This window comes from Hemicordylus capensis, chromosome 4 (assembly GCF_027244095.1).
Source record: "Hemicordylus capensis ecotype Gifberg chromosome 4, rHemCap1.1.pri, whole genome shotgun sequence".
Lineage (NCBI taxonomy): Eukaryota > Metazoa > Chordata > Lepidosauria > Squamata > Cordylidae > Hemicordylus > Hemicordylus capensis.
In genome coordinates, this window is record NC_069660.1 from 238,422,348 (window position 1) to 238,448,859 (window position 26,512).

Sequence of the window (26,512 nt, forward strand, 5' to 3'; positions counted from 1 at the left end):
ACCCTATTGACCCACTAGGCATAGAGAGAGTGAGCAAGGGAATCCCCTCTCTGAGGGGATTTCTCTAGCCTACTTCTCCTTTGTTAGACTGATAGGTTTCATTCTCTCACCTGGAGAGACTTCCTTATTCTGCCTTCCACCTTACTGTATGTAGCTAGCCGCAAGGCATGTAGGCCTTAATCTATCTCCATGATGGATTTCCTAAATAAACTACTTATTTAGAACTTTAACTCCGTGTCTCCAGACAATATTAATTAGCAGTGCTCCTCTTACCTATGCACTTGTACTGCAGCTGGGATAGATAAAGGCATCTCCTCTCCAGTGGTCCCTCTAATTTTTTTCATTTCTTTGCAGAATGAGTTTTGTTCTGGGCGGCAGTATCCAGACAGTGAGTGCGCACATGCATTCAGAGTGGGGCCTTCCTAATTCAACCTGAGTGGGATCTAAAATGAACTGAGCGGACACTGAAAAACTTGTGCGTGCACACACGTGCACACACCTTAGTGGGAACAGTGCTCCCCTCCAATCTCTTTAACGTATACAAGATGGCCTTTACCATAGTGGCCATCCAGATTTAACAAGGAAGGGGCTAGATGGATCTCTGGAAGTAAGGGAGTGCCAGGATCTGGGCATTATAATGGGAATGTGTGCCCACCAGCCTGTGTCCTAAAGGCTCACCAGCCGTACTTCAGTGGGCTGCAGGGCAGACCCCACCCCACCTCCAAAAATCTCAGAATGGTGGGCAGAGTCACGTGGGAGCAGCTGTCCTTTTAATACCATTGCCCTAAACTGTTTAGAACTCCCAAGACCCCACTTAAAGCCACCACTTTGAACTGAGCTCAGAAACAAAGAGCCAGTGCAGTTCAATGAAGTGACATGCTCCAAGCAGCAGGCATCTGTAAGCAATGACAGCAGCAGCTGTGGTTTCCAAGCATTCTTCAAAAGCAGCCCCACACAGAACCTTTGTTCTCACAACCATAATAGGAGCAGGGAGGGAGAGCAGGGATGAACCTATCTTTCCCCCAGACGTTTGGCGATGTCCTGTTCAGCAGGCCTTTGCACACCACACGATCCGCGCTGCTCCATGAAGTGTGGATCTCATTTTCCCAGCCTCCAGAAATCCCACAATGCACCATGCAGTGAGCACAGTGCAATGAACGTGGTGCATTGGGGGATTCCCCCAGGAGTTGGGCACTGCTGCCACCCAACTCTATGTATGCTTGGGCTGCATGCAGCCTTAGCATACTCTTGACCTCAAACCTGGGGTAAAGGATGCGCTCATGCCCTTTAACTCAGGTTAAAGCCAGGGCTAAATTCCGATCTCTCTGAGATCTGTCTTCTTCAAGCAGGGGCATCAACTGAAGCTATTAAAATTGCCCCTAATCCGTCATCACCTGATCATCCAGGAGCAGAGCTGGATCTAGGAGCACCCAAGCTGTCTTAGGCAACTATTACAGCCTTCTTTGGTGTAAACGGTGGACAGCATCCAGATGAAGTCATGATTACATCCGATTGAAACATGACTCACTTGTTTCATTTTTTCCAGTGCTGCTTAGTCATGACCAACTAGTCTGGCTCCGACCCAGTATCTCCAGAAACTGGCACTTGGCAATCCTTATGCAGTGACTTTATTTAATTATTCATTCATTCATTCATTCATTCATTGTTGTTATTTATTTAATTTTTATATACTACCTTTCGTCAAAATGTTGTCAAATCAGCAGAAAGCATAAGAAAGTTGATCCCTGTCCCCAGATGATTAATTGAGAGGCCAGCAACAGCCACTGGAGAGAAGCTATGCTGAGCTGGTTAGTTTAGCAAAGATATTCTTACTTTGGCATTCCTTCATCGAAAATTCCTTTTTATCTCAACTTCTCACAATTTATTCATTGTTTGGGATAAGCATGGCAGGAAGAGGTGATTTGAGGTGATTTGGGCTTTGCTCAGTGCAAAGAAATCTATCTAACTCTTAACACTTGCTGGCTGCACTTGCAGGTCTGATTAGAATTCAGTGTAAAGACAGCTGTGTTTCAAAATGGGCCATCACACAGGTAAGCAGGTAGGTAGGAGAGGAGAGCTGGTTGGGAGAGGAGAGCTGGTCTTGTGGTAGCAAGCATGACTTGTCCCCATAGCTAAGCTGGGTCCGCCCTGGTTGCATATGAATGGTAGACTAGAAGTGTGAGCACTGTAAGATATGCCTCTCAGGGGATGGAGTGGCTCTGGGAAGAGCAGAAGGTTTCAAGTTCCCTCCCTGGCTTCTCCAAGATAGGACTGAGAAAAATTCCTGCCTGCAACCTTGGAGAAGCCACTGCCAGTCTGTGAAGACAATACTGAGCTAGATAGACCAATGATCTGACTCAGTATATGGCAGCTTCCTATGTTCCTAAGAGTATGCATCAATGTATTAATTTGATACCTAAGTCAAATGCATTTTTAAAAATGGTGAAAGTGAGTTGTTTTTAAATAATCTATCCCTCTGCATTTTCAGGTTCAGCCTCTTGATTCACCTTTTTGTAGGACTTTTGTGGATGCTTTCCCTCCCAAGGTTGTTGCTGTTAATGTCACTTTAGTAGAATACAATTACATGACAGTTGCAGACATAGCACATCTGAGAAAGACAAAGGTTTTTGCCTCACTTCTCATGTTTCCTACAACATTTTTAATTCAAAGGAAAATAAAATTCAAAGGAAATGTATATATTGCCTTCAGAGGGTCACAAAATCCTATTGAAGCAGGCAAGTCAGAGTACTTCCATTTTTTAAGGTTATATTTCTTGCAGCAGAACAGTTTTAAAGAGCACTTAAAGTGGGATGTAGTTCTTAATGTAGTATCACCCATCATGCTGCTTTAGATTCCCAGGTTTTTGACTGCTGATAAAAATATTCTCCTCCATTGTCCCTTTATGTCAATACTTTTAAATCTAGTGTAAAGTCTATGCACCATTTGCAAGCTTGAGTTATATCTGCATTTTTCACAGCTACTTTCCCAGTGAGTTACCTTATCCATGCTGGCCTCATATATGAGGTCATGGAAAGCCTGCTAGTTATCACTTTGAGGGGGGAAAGATTCTAGCCATTTATTAAAGTATTCTCCTGGGCTTGAGGTATCAAGGCAGTGCGGCGCTGGAGTGGGAAACTGCTAAATATCCATGAAAGAGTTTTTGCATGGTATCAACTCCACAGCAGCAGAGGGCAATGGCCAAGCTTTCCCCATTTGTTTTAAGGCATTTCAGGTCCTTTAAAAAAATCAAACACTTTATCATTTTCCATTGGGTCATCATTGGAAATCTTACCCAAAAAGCTTGGACACAGACTCAGTATATGACTTTAAATACTGAGCATAATAATCCTGACCTGACATGCCCTTCTCTGCCTTTAGCTGGCTGTGCCTATAACTCCACAGTTTTATGGGCGTAATTGTTCGCTGCTAAGTACATCTTCTAAGGTTAACTAAAGTCAGCTGAATGAAACAATTCCCTTAGTCAATATTTCTATTAGACTAGAACTGCTTGTTCCTAACTCACTACTTTTAATCAAAACAACTCCCAGTTCTTGGTCTAGAAACTTCATCTGGCATAAATCAGCACAGCTCCATTAAGGTTATTGGATCGCAGATTATTTACACCAGATGAGAATCTGGACATTTTAGTTTGAAGTGTGCCAGGCTAAAAAGAGAAAGAGGCAGGAGAAACGGAATTCCTGAAACAAATATTACTCTTAGGTAAGAGTAATATTTTGAATGAAACAAATAGTTTCACTACAGGTGACACATGTGAGACACTACCACCACCAGAATAGTATCAATAGCAGCATAAAGAGGAAGAACCACCACCAAAAAATTCAGGGGAGTAGGGAATAAGAGCATGATAGCGCTATCTGTATGCTATCTTTAAATAGAAAGTAAACTGGGCCCCAAGTGGGATATTACAGAAAAATGCAATCACTCTGAACAGCTCTCAGGCTGGGTTTTTGTTTCTCTGTGGCGTCATGAGGAGAGGAAGGAGTAGGATAAGGAAGAGCTCAAAGCTAGCCAGAAGGATAAGGAAGGACATTTGCTTTTTTGTTCTGATTAGGAAAAGCTTGATTGCACCTCACAGCCTTTATCATTTGGGAAAGGCTACATTAAGCACATTGCAGCTTCAGATAGTTGCATAAGAGTTATGTGCAGTTCATCAGGCAGTGAGAACATTCCCCAAACTGTTCTCTATTTCCTTGCAGAATATTTGTTTCACTGCTTACCTTAGCACTTATTTTTAGCTAGGGATTAATTCATCACCTTAAAAGAAGTGTCTTGTGCACATCTTCATGCTTGTTACATTTTCTGTAATGGCTTCTTGGTTTCAGTCAAGAATTTCTGGCAGTTAAACAGTGTTTTGTATAAACAAAGTATAGAAAAAGAAGAGAATGTTTGGGTCTGTTGGTTGATTAATCACAAATAAAAGATCAATCACCTGAAATGGACACAGCATGTAGAATTTTATTCTTTGCACTTGTGGAATGGGAACATGAAGGTGAATAAAGATGAAGATCAATGCCAGGAATGTAATGCACAATATTCCAACATTCAAGATACAGTGGAGGTTTTTTTTAAAATTGCTTTTACCCTCTAGAGGAGGAGGTACTGCCTCCCCCGCCCCAGATCCAGGCTGGCTTGCTTGCTTGCTTGCTTGCTTGCTTGCTTGCTTGCTTGCTTGCTTGCTTGACCTAAGATTCTGCTATACACATTACATCTGATGGACATGCTTAGACTACAATGGCTATGGCAGGGGCACATGTAAATAAGGCATCCTCTCACATCATTATTAATTTCTTTACCTCAAGCTAAATAGTGAAAGTAGTTTTGAACATTAAGCATCTAAATGTTAGCTTTCCTTAACCTTTAGCCAAATCACATATGAATGAAAGTGGTTTGGAGCTGAACAAATGTGTTATTTTATTAAACGACTTAGCCAATATATAGCCAATATATATAGAACTTCTATTCCATTATTATGATCAATCCAAAAAAGATTAAGAGACCAACTCTTCCAAGGCATTAGACATGTTAGTCTGTTGCAACAAAAACAACAAAAAGACTTGTGGCACCTTAAAAACTAACAAATGTATTATAGTATACTAGCTGAACCTGCACAGAGCATCTGTTCGCTAGGACTTTGTTGCTCTCCTTGCCCCCCCCCATAGCCCCTGCTTTATTGCTCAGTGTTAGCCACACACTCTCAGCCGCCCCCACTTTCACTCACTCACTCACCCCCTCCCACTCACTTACTTGCCCCTCCATGCCCCCTCCCTACCGCCCACCCCTCCCCACCGCCCACCCCTCCCCACCGCTCGCCTCACCCCTCCCTGCCCCTCTTCACTCATCCGTGCCGTCCCCTCCCCTCCGCACACCTCCCTGCCCCTCCTCTCACCCGCTGTTTGCTTGCCCCTCCCTGTTGCTCGCCTGCCTGCTCCTCCCTGCTGCCCACTCACTGCAAGTTGCTCTCTCACTCCCTGCTTGCTCTCTCATTCACCCCTCCCCACCACTCACCCGATCCCTCCATGCCACCCACTCACTCACCTCCTCCCTGCTTGCTTCGCTCGCTCACCCCCTGCCCGCCACTTGCTCATTTACTTGCCCTCTCCCTGCCGCTCACTCACTCGCCCCCTACCCACTCCTCTTCCCTCATGACTCATGAGGGGTAATCCCCTCCTGTATTCTACCAAAGAAAACCACAGGGCTCTGTGGGCGCCAGGAGTCAAAATTGACTTGATGGCACACTTTACCTTATATTATGCTGCTTTAGAAATGAGGTTCTATTCACTCACACTTTGCCTTGATCTTTCAGCTTGAGATTGTGCTGGGGAGGGATGCATCCAGGCAGAAATTCAATAGCTGCAGTTGCCCCAAACACTTGCTAAAGCTGCCCTGATGTATTTCTGCATGATGTCTCTCTAAAACGTACAGTACTTCCCCAAAGTGCCACCTGTATAGTAAATATCTGGCCAGAAATTCAGCAGTTCCCAATCCAACCACAACTTCCTATGGATACACCTGATGGTTTTTTGTCTAATGCATTTCCAGAAGGCACGTTTCTTTAGATCTGTGGCCCAATGGAGGAAAAGTCTCACTCCCCCTGTGTTCATGTTTTGCTGTAGCCATTTCAGAGGAGGTGCTGCTGCAGGTGGAAAATACCATATGAGATCTTGTGATCATATCTTGACTGACAAAACCTCCAGTGAGAGGAAGGGTTAAGTAATGTCACTGTTTTAGTATTTATTGTGAGCCACTTTCAAAACCCCTATGGGTGGAAAGGTTCGATACAAACACTTCAAATAAATAAGTAAATCTCTGGTGACATCATTGAATCTTGTAGCAGTGTTGACTGAGTGAATGTAGAGACAGAGTTGACTCTTGATTTGTTGCAGGGTCTTCTATTAGTATTTGTGACTTTTTAATGTGGTCTGTTGGTGGTGGTGGTGGTGGTGATGAGTAGCTGTTTAGGCAGCTGTCTGTAAACAAGGATAAGCCTACTATCCAAGGCCTGTGAGATGAAAATATATTGTCCATGATAGCTTGGAGTTCATTAATTGACTGGAATGGTTTCAGCTGGACGTTGTAGGTGACAACCAATGGTGTTTGTCAGTTTCTCTTCTGGATTGTAGTAGGTCAGTATTCTTCACTGTAAGGCCTGTGGGGCCAGTGGTGCACCCCTCGCCCATCAACCTTAAGTGCAGCTTCCTGACTAATTATTTATTGGGCCTTTGTGTTGCTCTGGCCAGAGTATGGAGAGTGAAGTTTCCTGTAGCAATCTGATCAAACCATGATTTTGAAAAATCCAGAATGTACAAATGGTGTATGTACCACTGTACAAGAGCACAATAATAATAATAATGGTGCAAGTACCTACAGGGAAGAAACAATGGAAAGCTTGGGTAGAGGCAGTGAGAAGAGAAGAAGTGTTAAGTGAGAAATCCATGTTGTTTATGTGCCAGGCCCATTTCAGTGTTAGTACAAATAAATTATAAAATGTTTATTCTCCAATATTGTATTTTTAGTTCTTCCATTTTAAAAAATGGAGCAACTGTGTGAAGGAGGGTGTGAGAATAGTTTCATAGAAATGGAGATGAAGGGAGTGAAGATCACAAGGGGGTTATTAGAGCTAGCTTCATTACTCAAAAATATCTTCCCTCCCCTCAAAATCACTCTCTTATATAAGGGGGAATTATTAGTATAGTCAGTATAAGGGGAAATTTTTTGATTTTTCACTGCCTTTAAAGAAAGGGGGAGAAGCAGCTGTGTGGAGAAGGGGGGTGAACAGTGCCTGTTTCCTGCTCTTTTTTCCTTCTTGCCCTAGAAACAACTGAGGAGAATTTCTGTCAGGGCTGGTGAAACCTGCCCACCCAGCCCACAAGGAAAGAGAAATCTCTGAAAATAAAGGGCAACCATTATTGCATTTGAGTAATTTAACTCATTTCCCTAAGGTAGATTGGGACTGTTCTGTCACATAGGCCTCAGATACTTAGCAATATTAGTCATATAATTAGTCAGTGCTGTTTTTGTATGACAGTGGCCTCTTCCTTCATTTTGTTTCATTTTCAATCCTCATATGGTAGGTAGAGGTGCACCAGTTGGATGTCTGTTTGTCATGCCTAAACGTCTAGTTCCCTCTGGCCCTTCCTTAGCAGCCCCTTCTGCTTATGAGGTACAAGACTGGATGGTTGTAAAAGCCAAATAGGAACACTAAGGCCTATCAGTTCTGATGTAAAATAAAGGAAGAGGCCACTGTCAGAAGAAATGAAGGAAGAGGCTACTGTCACACCTAGAGCCTGTTTCCCTATTTACCTCAGAGACATGACATTAAATCATTAAAATGTAATAATGGTTGCCTTTTATTTTCAAGAGATTCCTCATTCCCTTGGAACTGATTTCACCAGCCCTGACAGAAATTCTTCTCAGATCTTACTAGGACGAAAGACAAAAAGAACAGGAAATGGGCACTGTTCAATGCCTCCCTCACCACCTTTTCTTATCACAGCTGCTCCCCAATTTTTTTTAAATAATAGAAAATCATTCCCCTCATCTCCACTCCAACATTATCTTCACTGCCAGTGAAGATATTTCTGATCATGAAGGAAGCTACAAATGACAGATTTCCTGAATTTCCTTTTACAAATCCCTTTTCAGTTATTTTCAGTAATCCGTGCAAAACAAATCTATACAGCTCAGTCAATCCCCCTGCATATATCAGAAGGAAGGCTGAACAGCATTTATGTCTTAATCACCTTAGCCAATGAGTGAACATTTTTGCTCTTTTGGGGAAATGCAAACCTTTAAACTGGGTTATATTTATTTATTTTATTATTTATTTAGAATATTTCTATACCACCCAAAACTTGTGTCTCTGGGCAGTTTACAGTTATAAACAAGCTACTTCACATAGGATGAAAAAATTACAAAATTACCTAATGGTGAGCTGCTTAATGGATTATTCATACTACTATAGCAGAACAACAATGAAGACCTATTTATAGCTGGTCAAAGGCTTAGTATAACAACAAAGAAGAAGAAACTTTATTTATGATCAGTGATCAGATACATAAAAATCAAAACCCAAAGCATCCCTCAATAGCATTATATAATACACTGAATATAATAGATCAAATTAAATATGATGATACCTCTTGCATACAAGATCAAGTTATATTGCATCGGCAGTCAAATTAGTCAAATTGTCTAATTTTAATGGCTGCCACGTAAAAAATTAGCTACCTTTCGGGTAGTGTCTGCACAATTATCTGAGAGGAGAAACCATGTATAGTAAGATTCATCCCTACCTGGCTTATTCAGTAGCAACGATGTAGTCAAGCTGGCACGTGAGTCTTTATAAATGAAGCAGTATAAAAGAATGTGCTGTATTGTCTCAGCTGTTCCTTCACCACAAGGACAGTTCCTATTTGCATAAGGCATTTTATTATATCTGCCAAAAAGTACTGCTGAGGGGAACACATCAAATCTGGCAAAGGCTTGGTGAAATAAGTGTGCCTTGAGCACTCTTTTAAAACCTGCTGGAGATAGGGAAATTCTTACAACAACAGGGAGTTCATTCCAGAGCCTCATGACAACTATAGAAGGGCCCAACCCTGAATCACCACCAGATGAGCTGCGGGCAGCCACAGGCAGCCCTCTCCAGAAGATCTTAATAAGCAATGGGGGTCCTGAAGGAAAAGGCGCTCTCTTAAATACCCTAGGCCCAAGCCGTTAAAGGCTTTATCAGGTAGCTGCATGCTCGGATTAAGAAAGTGAATCTGCTATCCAGAGTGCTCAGGTTAATGGCTAATGACCATTATTGAAGTCCTAGAAGAATTTAGGAACATAGGAAGCTGCCATATACCGAGTCAGACCATAGGTCCATCTAGCTCAGTATTGTCTATACATACTGAACAGCTTTTTGCCTGTGGATCCAGATGATAAAGATGTACCCACATCATCAGCCATGTGTGTTTAATGTCATCAGGCATAATATTTCCAACAACATAAAGTCCACCTTTGCGGAATGTTAGTTTATTGACACTCTACACCCATGCTTGTGATGATGGTACTATCTGGGAGATGATCAGTGAACTGCAGATTATCTCCTTTGCTGTCGACATACTATGCAAAAGTGAACCCTTCCCCCCACCGTACTTCTTTCAAGTACTGACTCTAGTTTGGGATTTGAACAGCAACTTTAGGAGGCACTTCACACGATCAAAGTCAAACACCTAGAGGTGGTGCCTTAGCCCACTCTCCCTGCACACAAGCAGGGAGCTGTCTCTCGGCGGCCGGATCAGCCGCCCACACGATTACCGGCTCTGTCATGGAGCTGGTGGGGATGTCAGGGATTGGAGGCCGCAAGTGTGAGAGGCATTCTTGTGAGACCCCTGAGGCCAGGAGGCTTGTTGGAGCCTCCTGGTTGGAGGTCTCCTCGTGAGTTGCCATGGCGTGGAACTGGCCATAGTGACTCACAATCACCAAAATGGGGTCAGTGGAGTGCTCACTCCGCTTGGGAGAGGGGATTAAGCAGGCAGCCCCCGGCAGTTATCATGACCGCTTGAAAGTGGGCTGGGCTCCCTTAGCCTTCTTTCGAGCAGTTGTGTGAATAGCCTCTACGTGTGCTCACTGACTCAGGCATGCCTAGTGGGGCTTCCACTTTCCCGCCTTTGAAACAGAAGGCCTCCAAGCCACATTACAAACTGCTTTTGAAAGTCTCTTCAGTTTCAAAAGTAGTAGCTTAAGGGGCTGCTGCTTGAAAAGTGCAACTCCCACTTAGGCATGCAGTATGAATACTGTAGTTCTATGGAGCTGCATAATGCTTACAGAACCTGTAATAAGGAAATATGCTAAAGTCTTTGCAAGGAAATATGCATGGACTCTTCTTACCAGGTTTTTGTTGGTTTTGTTTCAGAATCATGACCATTCATGCATAGCATGCAGGATCATCTATCGATCAGATGAATATCACCCTCCAATTCTACCCCCAAAGGCGGATTTGACTATTGGATTACATGGGGAATGGGTGAGCCAGCGCTGCGAAGTGCGTCCTGAAGTGCTCTTTCTCACCAGACATTTTATCTTCCATGACAACAACAATACCTGGGAAGGTCATTACTATCATTATTCTGACCCAATCTGCAAGCATCCCACCTTCACTATCTATGCCAAGGGTCGTTATAGCCGTGGAGTGCATTCATCCAATGTGATGGGTGGGACAGAATTTGTCTTCAAAGGTAAGATTATTTCATTTTAATATGCTCTGGTCATGGGCTGCATAAAAGCTGGTGAAGATTTTATGTCATTAATCATTACTGAAAACATTTAAAGCCACATTTACACTTGAAAGCGGACTCAAACTGTTTCTAAAGCACAAGTGAGCCTGACACAGTGCAAACATAAAATTAAAAACTCTAGCAGAAGAGAGACCCATGATTTAAGCTCAGATGCCAGTAGAAAAATGAAGGGGAACATGTGATGTTATAAATATGTGTTTAGCCTCTAACGACATTAATTCCTAAAGAGTTAATCTAGGAAGAAAGGGTGTGTATTGAAAAGCTAAATGGATAAAAATAGACATTGGAACTAAGGATGATAGAAGATGGAGGTTGCAGAATAGGACTGAATGAAAACAGAGTCCAGAGATAAACAGGGTTACACCCATACTGTAGGAAACATTGGAGTGGTTGAATATGTGGTCAAAATCACCAAAAAGATAAATGATCTTGGCAGAAGAGTTATGACCAGAGATAAATAGGGGGGTAGAGAGGAGGAGCAGGAAAGAGATAGGTCTGTCTGAGATTGGGTGCAGAAGGAGAGGCAGATCATCAAAAAGATCCACAGAGAGCATCAAAGTAAAGCAGGTGAGAGACATCAACAAGTTTGGGTCCAAGAAGCAAATTGGGATTGGTGATGGGGGCAGAGGACAGGAATAGATGAAGCCAAGCAAGATTGGATTAGGTTGGTCCAAAGGACCATAGCAGGAAGCAAAGGAGAGCAAAAGACAAACCAGAGACAGAGAGCATGCCCACAGCTTTGGTTGGTCTGAAGGATCAGAGATGAAGCAGAGAACAGAGCATGACAGATCCAAGCAATATTGGGGAAAGGGAGAGAAATAGAGTTGGTCTGGAGCATTGGAGATGAGAGTGGGAAAGCTCAAACAAATTTGAGGAGATAAAGCAGATAAAGTGCAAAGTGCATCCAGATATCCGGAGAAGGTGGTAGAGCAAAGTTGGCATGGAAACTCGAATAAGCTCAGGTAAAAGGGCTAGAAAAGGTTGGTGAGGCTCAGTTTTGTTCCACTGAGGGAAGGCTGTTAAATGGCTTCCCTGCTATGGGATGAGCTTCAGGGCAGAGTTGCGTAAATGAAAAGGAACTGTTGTATCGTGGAAAGTGAAACCTGAGGAGATGACAGTCTGTGTTGCCTGGGGGTCCACCTTGAGGGGTATAGTTGCTTAAACCCAAGTGAGATTTGGCAATGTACAATGAGTCCAAAAATGGGAGCCCATAACAGTGCCTCTCGAAAATATGTCCCTGAGAGTCGGGACCCTCAAGGATATCTTTTCAGGAGGCAAAGTTGGTGACAGAGGTAATGAGAGATTGGTAAGAATTGTCCCTCCCCTGTTGCACACATGAAACATTTTAGGAACATAGGAAGCTGCCATATACTGAGTCAGACCATTGGTCTATCTAGCTCAGTATTGTCTTCACAGACTGGCAGCGGCTTCTCCAAGGTTGCAGGCAAGAATTTTTCTCAACCCTATCTTGGAGAAGCCAGGGAGAGAACTTGAAACCTTTTTCCCTTCCTGGAGCAGCTCCATCCCCTGAGGGGAATATCTTACAGTGCTCACACTTCTAGTCTCCAGGGGCGTATCTAGGGGGGGCAGGGGGGGCACGTGCCCCGGGCGCCACTTGAAGGGGGGGCGCAATTTCTTAAAATTAAATAATTTTTTTAAAATGGCCACCAATAACAAAATGGCCACTGGGCATGCTCAAATGGCCTCTGTGAGGCCCTAGGGCATGCCACGCCTCACAGAGGCCATTTGAGCATGCACAGTGGCCATTTTGTTTTCAGCGGCCATTTTTTAAAATATATATATTTTAAAAAATGACCACCACACATGCTCAAATGGTGCCTGTGAGGCCCTAGAGGCCAGTGGGAGGAGGGGAAAACTTTGCAGACCACCCACAGCCTTTAAGATGTCCCCCAAAGGGGCTACAGGTAATTTTTTTTAAAATTAATATAATATGTCACTGTACAGATATTCAGATTGGCACTATGTACAGAGAATAAGGGCTTGTGAATACTGAGCTGAAGTTTATGAGCTAAGATTGTATCCATTTGGTCTTACTTTGCTTCTTGTGATAAGTGAGTTAAATGTGATGTCTTAATAATATGGCTATTAATGGTCAGTTTGTCTTTGAATCAATGTGAAATCCTTTGTATTAAGGCCCACTGGGAGTTTCTTGCTCTTTCTCTCATTTTTACTGTCTTTCTGAAATACTAGAATATATTCCGAGCAGTGACACAGTTTACTCTGCATATCCTTTAATTATTTTCAGAGTATCTGGGAAAAGTCAAATTCTCCATTTATTTTTAAAACTTATGTAATCGTGATGCTACAATGCATAGCAGAGAATTAGACAGGCACTTCTTTTAGTTTTGCCAAGTACACCTCCGCATAATATTTGGGTATTTCATGAGCCCCAGCATACTGAAATTTGTCATTTTCCAGCATTTTAACCTGAGCCATCAAAACAAATTAATGATAGCCCCACAATTTGGATAGTTTTAAAAAATAAATCTGAAGTGGTAGATAGGAGCTTGACCACATGTATGATATTGGTAATTTTTGTAATTTTTTAAATTTTTAAAATAAAAGTTTTCTGAAACATGTGTGTCAGTCAGATGTATGTTTGGGGGGCGGCAGGGGGGCGCAATTGCAGTGCTTGCCCTGGGCGCCGTTTTCCCTAGTTACGCCACTGCTTGTCTCCCATTCATATGCAACCAGGCGGACTCTGCTTAGCTAAGGGGACAAGTCATGCTTGCTACCACAAGACCAGCTCTCCTCTCTGGGTTGTTGGTGTTTTGTTTTTTTGTGTGTGTGCTCACAATGTTAGTCTGGATGCAAGTGAGTTTGAGGTAGCAGAAAGATACCAATGCTCAATGTCTGATCTAACTGGACATTGGGATAGGGATAAGAGAGGCATTTTTTCCAGTAAAGGGGAAGCACTGATGACTGAGCCATAAGTTACACAGAGAGGCAAGGAAATACTAGATACAGAGGAATTAGCCAAGGACAGAATTGATGAAAGTAAAGTGGAGAGTTGTAACAGATTATGGTCAATGAGTTTAAAACTTCAAAAGAGATCAAGCAGGCAATGAATAGAGACATTTACCAAGCATTCGGAAGATCATTGGCAATTTCTGCAATGCAAGATATGTTTCAGTCCAGTGGAAAGCACTGAAACCAGACTGAAAGGGATGGCGGAGAGGGGGCAATTAGAAGAGAGAAATTTAAAACACAGAATGAGTCCTGCATTGGCTCATACAGTTTTGAGACAAAGAGGAGGGAATATTGAATGACTAAGTAGAAGGATTGTGGGAAACTATTGTTCAATTTATCTACCACCTTTCATAAAACTTATCCCATACATTTGGAAGTTGTGGCAGAAAAGCAAACAGTTGCTGATGTGCCATAGGAGAGGCAAGATGGTGGCCAAAAGGTGAGGATGGATAGGATCAAGGATATTTCAACAAGGCAAATGGGGCCTAAAGTAGAAAGTGACTGTTGGGAAGTGTTAGGGGTTGAGCAGAGCGAGGGGTGTAGGGAATTTCAGTCAAATCCAGTCTTTCTTCTGAGCAGAAAGGAGGAGCAGGAAACAAGAAAGCTGGGGTCTGCGAGTTAGAGACTGTAGGTCTCAGAGGTTCAGCTTTCGCTGAAACAACAAGAAAAAAATTTATATACCACTTTTCAACAAAATTTTCCAGAGCGGTTTACATAGAGAAACAACAAACAAGATGGATGAAAGTCCAGCAAGCTCCACTGTCTCCAAGACAGGTACATAAAACAAACACAATAAATGGCACCAGCCTCTCTAGACTTTCAGCCCAGATGTTTCAGCATGGAAATTCTTCCAGATTCTGAAAACAAACTGCTTCCACAATGAAGCAAGATCTTTGTAGTGCAAAGCAAAACACACACACAAGGGAATTGATAGTGTATTGATTGCCCGCATGTTCTTGATAGTCCGTTCCTCAAAAGGAGACCAGCTCAGTAGTATGGGTTACGCAGTATCTTCTCCATGCTCTGTATTCCCTTAAAGCCGTGAACTACTTCAAATGGTTTGCCTGCTTTTTGTCTAGTGCTCAATGGTCACCATGTGACATCCACACCAATTCAGCAAGGTCAAATAGTGGGCTAGTATCTAAAGCTTAGAACCATCATTATTTTTTAAAGTTGTGCTAAAATCTAAGTCAGTTAACACTTGCAAAACAATAAAACTGAAATTTTAAAGTGTTAATTATTTATAGCCAGTGTTTTACAGATATATTGAAGGGATCAAACAGTTCTTGGCTTTTATGCAGAATCTGAAGGATTGCCCAGTTTCAGATCTTCAAAATAATGAAATAAAAGACAAATGGTTATAGGGCAGAGTTGTGAGTGCCTGCTCCTATGTGAAGGGTACCCAGAAAGACTCCTGCAGAACTGGAAAACAAGGAGTCCTCACTGCAACCTAAGATGTAGGCTATCACCTATATAAAGGTATTCTTGGATTCACTGTCTTTAGACCAGTATCCCAGCTCTAAGCAGAGATAATGAAACTACAGTACATATGACTGTAAAACAAATACACAAACAAGCCAGGCAGAAGAGCGTATTAAAATTGAATTGCATCTAAGTTGCTAATGACTTGACAAAGGTGCCTGGATTTGTGAGTTTGTTGAATGTTTTCATACAAATTCATTAAATCATACCACACAGACTTGAAATGAGGCCAACTTCATTTTGTTTGAAATTCCCCATGTGGAGGCCCGTTCAGTTCGGCTTGAAGTCATAACTAAAATGATTTAAATTACTTTTAAATTAAACCTAGTCATTCTTCCCAGGATCAGGAGAATCCAGAGCAAGATATAAATCAAGGTTGTTTCTTTAAAGCACTGAAGTTTATAGATTATCCATTCCTCAAGATGTTGCACACATGAAGCCTTAAAAGTGTGGATAATATATGACTGTAATGGAACTGACACTTTCTGAGGTTTTAGGTTTCCATTTGGAACTGGTTATTTCATTAGCTTTGTGAGCAAGTATATGTTAAAAGACATGACTTTATATCCTGGCCATTGAACAATTCTGAAATGAAATTTGAGTGCAGTTTTATAGCATCCTCTCTCCTTTATTCTCTCATGAAAATGAACTTGGTTTTATTTGCAGACTTGCCTAGGGCAGGGGTTAGGAGATGGGGATTGTGAAACAGAAACTGCTTAATCTCTGCCTTTTCTATCTAGCCATCAGGCTTTTGGTGGAATTTTCCTTTTCTTCCCATTCCTAAAAACTAATTATGTGTAAACCCCAAACTACTCTTAGTCAGTTTGCTGGGCACATTTGCAACATTAGACATTCTCTTTTAAATGGGAACTAGAATTAAGCACTTAACAGATTAAAAAATAACTGGTTACTTAACAGAGCAAGATACTGCCAAAGTATTGCCCAAAACGAATAGGACTGCAGCCCTATGCTCATTCACATGGGAGTAAGCCCTGTTGAAGAGAGTGGAACATATTTCTGGATAAACTCATATTTCTCCACATACTTACTACTACCACCTAGTAAGCTTTATGCCTTTAATTCTAAGATTTAGTAAACATGTTTAATTTTAAAAGCTATTTTTAGTAACATGTAGGCATGTATTTCAAGAACAGTGATCCAGACTGTCAACAGGGGGGGAAATCGTATATGTATGAACTCCAAAGAAATTAGCTAGCAGCTTGGTTTTTTAAAAAGAGGAGTTGTATATAAGGATACCATGTGCAAAGAGAAGGCATTTCTGCTTGCATAAGGAAACCCTCGGGCAGGGGCGTAGCAAGGTTGGAGTGGGCCCAGAGACAAGATTTTAAAATGCCCCCCCCTTACTGACACTCAGCTCATGAAGTGAAGAAATCTTAAATGAGGCTGAACAGTGGTAACAAAAAGCATAGTAAAATTTACATACACACACACACACACACAATGTGCCACAATAGAACATAATCCTTAATTATTTTTTAAAAGGTTTTGTAAATTGTGGAGGATGCAAGTCATGTAATGGTACTAGAGAAAGACATGCTGTTCTGGTAGCTCCAGGTCTTAACACTCACATCAATTTCGGAGGATGAATGCAACTGAAGGAAGCCCGGGCGGTGCGTGGCTGGAGGAGTCAGTCATGTGACTTGCCTCTGGGGGCCCCCCAAGGCAGTGGGCCCCCAGACAACTGTCTCCCCTTGCCCTATTATAGTTACGCCCCTGCCCTCGGGTTTTCAGTCCCCTCCCCTCCTGCTGTAACCTCCTATGCCTCATACCACACTGTCCAGGTGAGCTTTGCAACCCTAAGGAGCATATTGGGAGGGTCAGAGAGCTACAATGTGGCAAAAAAGCTGTATTACATGAGCAGAATTCTACATGTGTTTCTTTGAATTCACTCTCTTGAGCATATTGCACATTTTGTGCAATTTCCTATATCAAAGGCATAAAACAAATTTTATTTTTTCAATCATTATACCCTGTCTCTCTTACAAAGTACTGTAAAGTGGCTTACAACAAATGTTTAAAACCATAACATCATTAAGCAACAAGGCAGCAATCCAGCAGCAAAACACACCAGAAGAATCAGTTCATTTACTTAAGTTATGTTATAGGTTTGTGCATGCTCTGGAACTATTGCAGTTTGAAATGTTTGTGGGAAATGACTAAGCCCAAGCTAAGAGAGTGGGGAGCTTTTGGTAAATTAAAAAAAGTCAGCATCTAAACAATCATTCTGTTATAGCCATTTTTCAGGGGCAAGAGGTGGACGAAAAATGTTCACCCATTCAGAGAGGGAAGGAGAGCAATTATTTTTTTAAAGGTTTTGTGTAATTGTGGACAATGCAAGTCATTTAATGGTACTAGAGAAAGACATGCTGTTTTGGTAGCTGTAGGTCTTAACACTCACATCAGTTTCGGAGGATGAAGCCCGGGCGGGTGTGCAGCTGGGGGAGTCAGTCATGTGACTTGCCTCTGGGGGGCCCCCAAGGCAATAGGCCCCCAGACAACTGTCTCCCCTTGCCCTATTATAGTTACGCCCCTGCATGTGACCAAGCTAGGAAGACTGCCTTCACTCTTAAATCCATCCACTTTCCCCTCAGGGATGTCACTACATTCCCTTTGGCTGAGACCAGTCTAGTAAGAAGAAAACAGCAAGGGAAGATAGGGAAGTGAACCACAATGCACAGCCCCAAAGGGTGGTCATTAAGGAGGTGCTTTGGCAACAGTTTGGATGCCCTGAAAATTTTCAGCCTGAAAAGTTAAACTGGTGGAACATTTGCCATAGAAAATAAAAGCTAAGCAATGTGATTGTTTTTAATCTTATGTAAACTGTCAAGTCCACCTTTAAACTGTTTATAGTGATTTATTTTTATCAAGCAAAGGAGAATGCACGAGAAAATGAGAACAAAAAAGGCCTCAGAACACACTAAACATATGGATCTACCTAATATCAAAACAGATATTTGATCATCTTAGTATTGTCTACCCTGACTGGTAGCAGCTCTCTCTTTTCCAGCCCTTCCCAGAGATACCAGGGATTGAACCTGGAACATTCTGCATGAAAAATATGTGTTCTATCATTGAGCTGCAAGTCCATTATTGCGAATAAGAAGTCAGCCATGTTCACTTGCTGGGCATCATCCACACCTTTCATGGAGTGGTGTTCATCAGTTTAAGCTTCTTCCATTAATGAAAGGAATTTATATTGACTAAGCATTACTCTGCAAAAGATGTGGATGCTGCTGGTGTTTGCCAGTAGAATGAAAGCATTCTCATAGAATATACACAAACAAACACACACCCCTCTCTAACCTATGGAATTTACTACAGGAATTTAGATGCCTTTACAAGGGGATTAGACAAATTCATGCTTATTAGCTGTGATAGCTAAATGCAAAAACAAACTCAAGAACTGTTGCCTTCATGTTCTTATAGACCACTATAGAATACTTGATGTTGGAGTAGATGGACTCTGGGTATTACTTAGCAGGACCCTGCTGATCTTGCAACTGCTTATACTAACTCTGGTTTTAAACTAGTATCATTCTGCACATTTCACTTGAATTAATCTTAATTAACAGCAGTGCTATAAAGGTCCAGTTGAAAACAAAGACAACAAAATGTCATGCCTTTTAACATTACTGGGTTTGGAATCTTTTACCAAATAGCATCAAGTCCCTGTTGAGATCAGAAACTGGGCTACAACAAAATCCCATTACTTCAGAAGCACAACTAACAGCTTGCTCTTTGCACCTTTTGCAGTGAACCATATGAAGGTTACTCCCATGGACATAGCTACTGCCTCTCTACTGAATGTCTTCAATGGAAATGAATGTGGAGCAGAGCGATCATGGCAAGTTGGCATACAGCAAGATGTTACTCATACTAATGGCTGTGTTGCTTTGGGGATCCGTCTGCCTCACACGGAGTATGAGATTTTCAAAATGGAGCAGGATGCCAAGGGAAGATATTTGCTGTATAATGGCCAAAGGCCTAGTGATGGGTCCAGCCCAGACAGGCCTGAGAAGAGAGCCACTTCTTATCAGATGCCCTTAATTCAGTGCACTTCATGGACCCCAAGACCAGGTGAATCATCTGAAGAAAACAAACTGGGGTGGTACAGCAGTGGCATAACAGCAAAGAATTCCTATGCATTTGTTTTGGCTATGACGTTGGTTGGTTGTACTGTGCTGCACATGGGCATTTACAGCTAGAAATTGGGACTCTGTATGTTTTCAAATGACTCAAGAATCAGGGCAGCACAGGACTTGGAATACAGGGGAATGGGGGCGAGGAAAGGCATGTTTCCAGGCAGAAAATGACATTTATGTTCTTGATGCACTTGAATGCCTGAGAACTGTTGTTCATTTCCTCATTTTCCCCTCCTTGAATCATCAACAGCACTCATTTGTTTCTGCTTTGTACTTGATCCAGTCTGATTTCATGGCCTGACATGACTGCACAACAGTAATTGCACTTTAAGACTACAGTCCCCCTCCCAACCGCCTTCAGTTTCTTTTAAAAAAACTGCCAGGATGAACGTAAATATCTTACATGGCCTTTTCTCTGCCAGCTTTGCTGTTGTGGTTCATCCTACGCAGAAAATTTGTAGAATTTGATTATCAGAATTATGCTGTTATCGTATTGTGTCAATACTGGTAAATTGCATCATTCTTATGCTACAATGTATATATGTATATATGAGAAACTCAACCCAGGATGTATCTAAATACACTTTTATAGATTGTACATAAAATATTAAGTGATCCTTAGGGTCAAGAATGCTGAATGGAAAATCTCAAATTAAAGCTACAAAGATAATTTAAATCATTTATACATAGGCTTTGAACTTAAGAATAATCTAAGATTTTTGATGGACATGTGGAACCAGCATTCTCTTATACTACTGCTCAACAAAGGAGATTATATATACCATTTTCTGAAGTCCACCAACTGGTTATAATCAAACGTTTAAAAAGCAAGACAAAGTAGTGGGAGGGAGGGAGAGGTTCTCTCAAGTGCAGAAGCAATAAAGCCAATGAGTCTTCCCCCATATTTCATAGAGAGTCAGGCAAATGGAATGCCTGCTATATGCAGTGCACTTATCTTGAATTGTGTTTTATTAGACTAGGCAATTCAGTGAACAGCTGCATTTACTGGTATAAGACAAGATTGTTGATTTTTTTTAAAAAAAATTCACAATAAGTCCACTCTAAAGTCCCATGGCCTGTTTAAAGGACTGCAGGGAATGTGATTTGGACATTTCAGATCTTTTTCACCTTTCTCACTGTGCACAAATTGTTGGAATCATGGGAATTGCATTTACTTAAAATGTAATTAAAAATGAAGTAACACTGTAAGATCCATCACGTTTCACAATGAAGTGGTATTACTCTAAAGTGTATGCCATTTTCTGTATGGAAAGTCATGATAGAATTCTAGTCAGTTTGTCAAGATTTCAATTAGAATATTATGTCTCCAAGTTAAGATTACAATCCAGTCTGCAGTTGCTGATATCTTTGGGCTGTGTTTTTAAGTGAGAATTGTTTCTTGGAGAGAGTTCTGCAGGGACCAAGGCATTAAGGGATAAGAGTGATTCCTGTCCTGAAAGGATGCTTTAAAATCCTGTTAATGTTCACATGTCACTGTCTATAAAAGGAACTCTTGAGAATCCCTTTTTCAAGGAGGGAGTAGTTTGTTTTTATTTTTAGGAATGTGGAAATGTGCTTGAAACACAAAAGAATATTAATTACATGCTACCTGTATCTGTTATCATATGTTTCTAAACCAATCACATTGTTTAAGGTTGCTTGCTCTTGTACCCATTTTAGCCTGGGTAAAAGGATTTAAGGCCACTCATCCAGCCCAGAGATAATTGTGCTTAAAGCCCATTAGTCTTAAGGGAATCTAGTGCTATGTGGGATAGGGGCCTAAGTTTCTAGGAGGCATGGATAACTGATTGATTTGTAACAGCCAGGGTGAGGGATAATTCCTTCCCATCCCCACCCCCCATGAATATGCAGTATGGATGGATGACAAAAACTATCAATGGGTAATTGGGAATTAGAACTCAGGGCTTCTCCCTCCCCTCCATCATCTTAGCTCCTGCTGGTCTTACTGAACAGACATCACTGTGAGACGACCACCACCATCTCCAGAGGTCAGCTGTGCTCCTGATTCCACCAAGTAAGGCCATCTTCTTAAGTCAAAACAGGTGTTCTCATAAAGCAGTTAGAGGAGGGAAGAATCATGAGTGGGGTGACCAGGCTCTATAATCAACTTGGGCTCGAGTCTGGACTTCCACCACTTTTTTTCATCCTGTGCAACTGCTACCCAACGCTAAGAGTGCATCTTTCCTTGGAACACTTCACATTGGGAGCAAATACATAGGTGGGTAGAAATTGGGGGAGTTGCTCCTTTTTTCATGTTTAATAGTGAAAAATACATGTACAATAAGCACAGAGTGTTGTTTGTCTGACATTTTACTGGATTTGTGTGTTATAGTAAAGACTCTAAAGAGACACTAATGTTCATTGAAGGGAGTGTTGCCACACAATGTAGTCTTGTTGCCCCACCACCAGCACCCTGAAAATGACCAATCACATCTGTGGGGGTGAGCAGAGAATGGCTTACTGTGTATTTGAATAATGTCAGGGCTTAATGCTAACATTTATGCTGCAAGTAAGGTATATTTCTTTTAGGTCCAGTTGATTTGCAATATAAATGTAGTGTTCAACCATTATGCTTTCAACTATAAACAAGAAGTTTCTTACTAACCACTTACTAAATTCATAAAAATGGCTTAACACTTTTAACAACTTGCTTAACAATTGATTACCTGTTATTGAGTAAGAGGAGTCATGCCAGTGAAGTCCAGAATATGGGATAGGATTCAGAAAGAACCTACACACTCACTCTCTTCTGAAACCCCAGCTTCCTTATGAACCAAGTCCAAAGCTCCTTTGAAGTTTGGGCTGGGCTCATGATGGATTTGCTAGCAGTCACCCTCCTTACCAGTAATCCCTTCACCTTGCCAAGCAAACAAACCCTTGAGCAGGGGGAAGAACTGGTGGGGAGGTTGGCTGGTAATAGGACAAGCTTTGCATGCTTCATCCTTAAGGCGTAGATACTCTGGAGCATAATCAGATGGCATCCTTTCCTGCCAAGTTGCTCAAGAATCATGGCTTCCAATGCCTCTCGAACAGATTCATTGCTTGGTCAGAACCATCCTGCTGTAAGAATGTCTACAAAGCCACTCACGTCATACAAGAGCTTTTCCTGCTGCTGGTTCAACCCCTTCACAAGGGCTGAAAGTTGCTTAGGAAAGAGAGGGGCTGATATAAGAGGATGGGAACAAGCTCCTCTAGACTTGTTCTGTCCAGGTTCTTGAAGAAGCTTCTTAGAAACTAAGCCTACATTTTCCCCAACAGTTCTCTGAAAAAGCTCAGAAAACATGAGCTAATTATAAGGTGAGTTGAGGAAGCTCAATCATTTGCTAAATAGAAAAAAAATATAGATGTAGCTGTTTTGTAGAAATAGTGTAGAGCAAGTTTGCTTTCACAGTTCAACATAACATGGTACACGGCATATTGGCTGACAATCAAACTAACATTGTGCACAACAACCTGGATGGCGTTGAGGGGTTTTGGATAACTTCATAGAGGAGAGGTCTATCAACGGCTACTAGTCAGAGGGCTATAGGGATGCCTCTGAGTACCAGTTGCAGGGGAGTAACAGCAGGAGAGAGGGCATGCCCTCAACTCCTGCTGTAGGCTTCCAGCGGCATCTGGCAGGCCACTGTGTGAAACAGGATGCTGGACTAGATGGGCCTTAGGCCTGATCCAGCAGGGCTGTTCTTATGTTCTTAAATGTTTTGTGTAATGTGGGAGGGGTGATTTTCACCAATCCCACTTCCTTCTGTACCTCTTGAAAATACATTCCAGAGGATCCCTGCAAACTTCAGGGACATATTATTGGGAGGCACAATGATCTGCAACAAGACAGGAAGATTGGCAAATATCACTCTACCCCATTGCACATAGATTTTTTTTGGCTCATGCAACATTAGTCTGCCAGCCATTAACATTCATGACATAATCTACATACCTTGAATAGTTACAAATTCCAAGGCTAGAAACAAGCATAACTTAGCAGTGAACTGTTGTCATTTTAAACCATATAGAGAAAGCTGATTTTATAAGACATTTTTAATATGTGGTACTGTATTTTGGTCCTCATCTAACATTCAAGGAACAGACAGCCAATGCATGATTGTGAACTTCCCCACCCCTTCGGCAATAAACCAGCCATTTTAAATAGATGGATTTTAATTACCATATGAAAATCCAGCTAATACATTAAGAGAGACCATATTACTCCTATATAAAAAGAATTACCCTGGCTATCAATAAGTTTCTGGACAAAAAATATGGTGCTGGTTATAACCTATAAATCCCTAAACAGCTTAAGCCCAGGGTATTTATGAGAACGTCTTATTTATGATGCTTGCCCATTGAGATCTGAAGAGATTCGTCTGCAGTTGCCACCAGCTCATCTGGTGGCTACCCGGCTGGCCTTCTTAGTTGCTGCCCCGAAACTCTGGAATGTGCTCCCTGCTCTGACAACTTTTGGAAAGTTGTCAGAGCCTCCCCATCTCGGGCAACTTTTAGAAAGTCGCTAAAGACACTTTTATTCACCCAAGCTTTTAAAACCAGACTTGTGGCTCTAAATTGTTTTAAGGTTTTCATTTGTTTTCTGTTGCTGTAAACTGCCCAGAGATGCAAGTTTGGGGAGGCGTACAAATAGAAATAAATAAATTGAAAGCTTTATCATGTAATTAGCTCTCTCTCTGGTATTAATTTTCAGCACCTGTAGCAGACATATAGGCAATGGGAGAGAAGAGTAATCAAACCTGGAATGCTGCTGTGTGCATGCAGAGTCCTCTGATTTTTTTAAATGACAGTGAAAAGCACCCTGTGTGCATATGTGTAAACTACATCTGCCATAACTAGAAATGAGAATCTTCCTGCACATATTTGGCTCTAGGCTGCAGATTGTGCAACTAATGTGCCATCATAGGATGGATCATCATTACCAAAATAGTATCTTGCTATAAAAGGGATTAGATTTTAAGGTGGTTGTCTATCTGCGCAAAGCCCAGGAATTGTTTTTTAATATATATTTTTATTTTTGTAACCTTGTAAAAAATATTTTGCTTCCCAGCTTCATTTTCTAGTTTAAATTGCCTGGAAAATGTGGGTGCTTGTCAAATGTTGATTAAATAAAGGGTAAAAAGACCTCAAATTTCTCAGTGTCTTATCAGTATCTATTGGATAGTTCTACTCCAACATTTAGAAACATTTTATTTGTGGGCCTCTTGTAAAAAGATTATACAAATATACCAATTTAGTATAATTTACACCTTCTCCACAGTCAGAAATGCCAGCTAGAGTTAAACATAAATCTTTTGGTGGAAACTAGCAGTTGGACCTGATGAAATGTTACCTACTGAAACTGCAACACTATATTAAAACAGGACATGTTGGCATACATGAGTGCAATATTGCAGGCAATGGCTGCCATCCAGGAGGACAAGTAAATACTGCAATCTAGGACACGTAGAAGGCCCAACAAGTACTCAGTTCTTCTGAGGTAGCCTTCCGCATAAGCTCCCTCAAACTTTTTTTAATATCATTGAAATAAAAAAGCAATCTAGCCATTTTAAAAGTATAAACTTTTACAAGGATATCGACATAGATATGCACCCTGAAAATAGCAGGGCTTGGGAAGACAAGAACCCCAATAAAGGTCCAATCCATGCTGGGTAAACAAATATTTCACCTCAAGATCAATGCCTCCACAATAGATTAATAATAATATACTGCCATCTACTGGCAACATCTTGCCTTCAACTCTGAAGCACTGCAAATTCTTAAGAGACATGACCTTTGTTGCCTTTCCATTAACACCAGCAGACATTTATTAGTAGCCTTTATAGTAAGTAATGGTAGTTTTCTAAGAAAACTGAAACTCCAGACCAGGAATTATTACAACTAACTAGTAAACTAACTTAAATGTCATGAGCTAGTTATGTGCATTGTTATGAGACTGATTGCCACTAGAAAACTGTGTTTACAGAAATAATTAAGTTTTTAAAGATATCAAGGTGTAGGATAAATCAGTTCAGGTCGTGGCATGTACTTTCCAAAAATTAATAGAGTATAATGTCCATTTATCCCTTACCTTACAGTAGAATATTTTCCTGATCCAAGCCTACAGTTTAGTGATGCAGTGCTATAGAAAGGTCAAGGATAGTGGACAGCTTCCATTACACCAAAAAATGTTAATGTAACTTAAGATTCCATATCTGTCCAGTTTCCACTAGTTTCAAACTGAAACATTTTAAATCTGCTAGCCATTCTAGTACACTATTTTATAAAGGGAGACAGTCATTTCTCCAATATGCACCGACTCCCACCTCTTTGAAGCTTGTACACAGATAGTCAAACTTGGGCAATTAGAAAAATTGCCAGGTGGTCTCAGAAAGAAGAGCTCAGCAGCAGCACTTACTGCTTTCCAACTTTCAATTAAGAGGATCCAAAGCAGAGTTCTTGGCTGTGTAGATTATTAACACAGACGTCTTCTCATCTGCCCTGAAACACTGATAGGCAAGCCTGAAAGCACAGCTTTGGACTTCAAAACTACATATCCAAGGGATATGCTCTCAGTGGTTTAAACAGTTTTTTTTTTTAATCATTCTATTGCCTCACATTAAAATGTCAGAGTTCTTACAGAACACAGTCCTAAAAGCTAAACAATCAAGTTCAGAACTATTCTCTGGATTACCACAAGAGCTTTCAGAAGTCACTTTGCAAACATTTGAAAGGCTATATACTTCAAATAAAATATGTTCCTGAAACAGTATTTGCTCTCATTCAAATAGCTCACGACAACAGACAGGCAGAGCAACACTTAATTGACATAATTTTCCCCACTGCAAAGCAGAAATCATTTGCTGTGTTCATAGCTTGGTTGTTATGTGCATCTGAAGGAAAGATTAGCCAAGAAACAATTCAGTTTGTTTATTTGCTATTTAAAGCCCGAGTCACACAATCATGTTTATCATATGGGAGCCTGGTTGTGTGAAGTGATTAAGTAATGTCGCTATTTTATAATATGAACACAATTCCGTGGGTAGCAAGCTTTAATAATGACCCCTCTAA

General features: G+C 41.3%; 1 protein-coding gene across 1 annotated transcript in view; it reads left to right on the top strand.

Moving 5' to 3' along the window:
* Nucleotides 1-24,587, top strand: part of APCDD1 (APC down-regulated 1) — a 54,533-nt gene extending 29,946 nt beyond the window's left edge. Inside the window, exons 4-5 of the mRNA XM_053248935.1 lie at nucleotides 10,424-10,745; nucleotides 19,053-24,587. Coding sequence (XP_053104910.1) covers nucleotides 10,424-10,745; nucleotides 19,053-19,504 — 774 coding nt within the window. The 3' untranslated portion in view covers nucleotides 19,505-24,587. The remainder of the gene's footprint in view (nucleotides 1-10,423; nucleotides 10,746-19,052) is intronic.
* The last annotated feature ends 1,925 nt before the right edge of the window (nucleotides 24,588-26,512 follow it).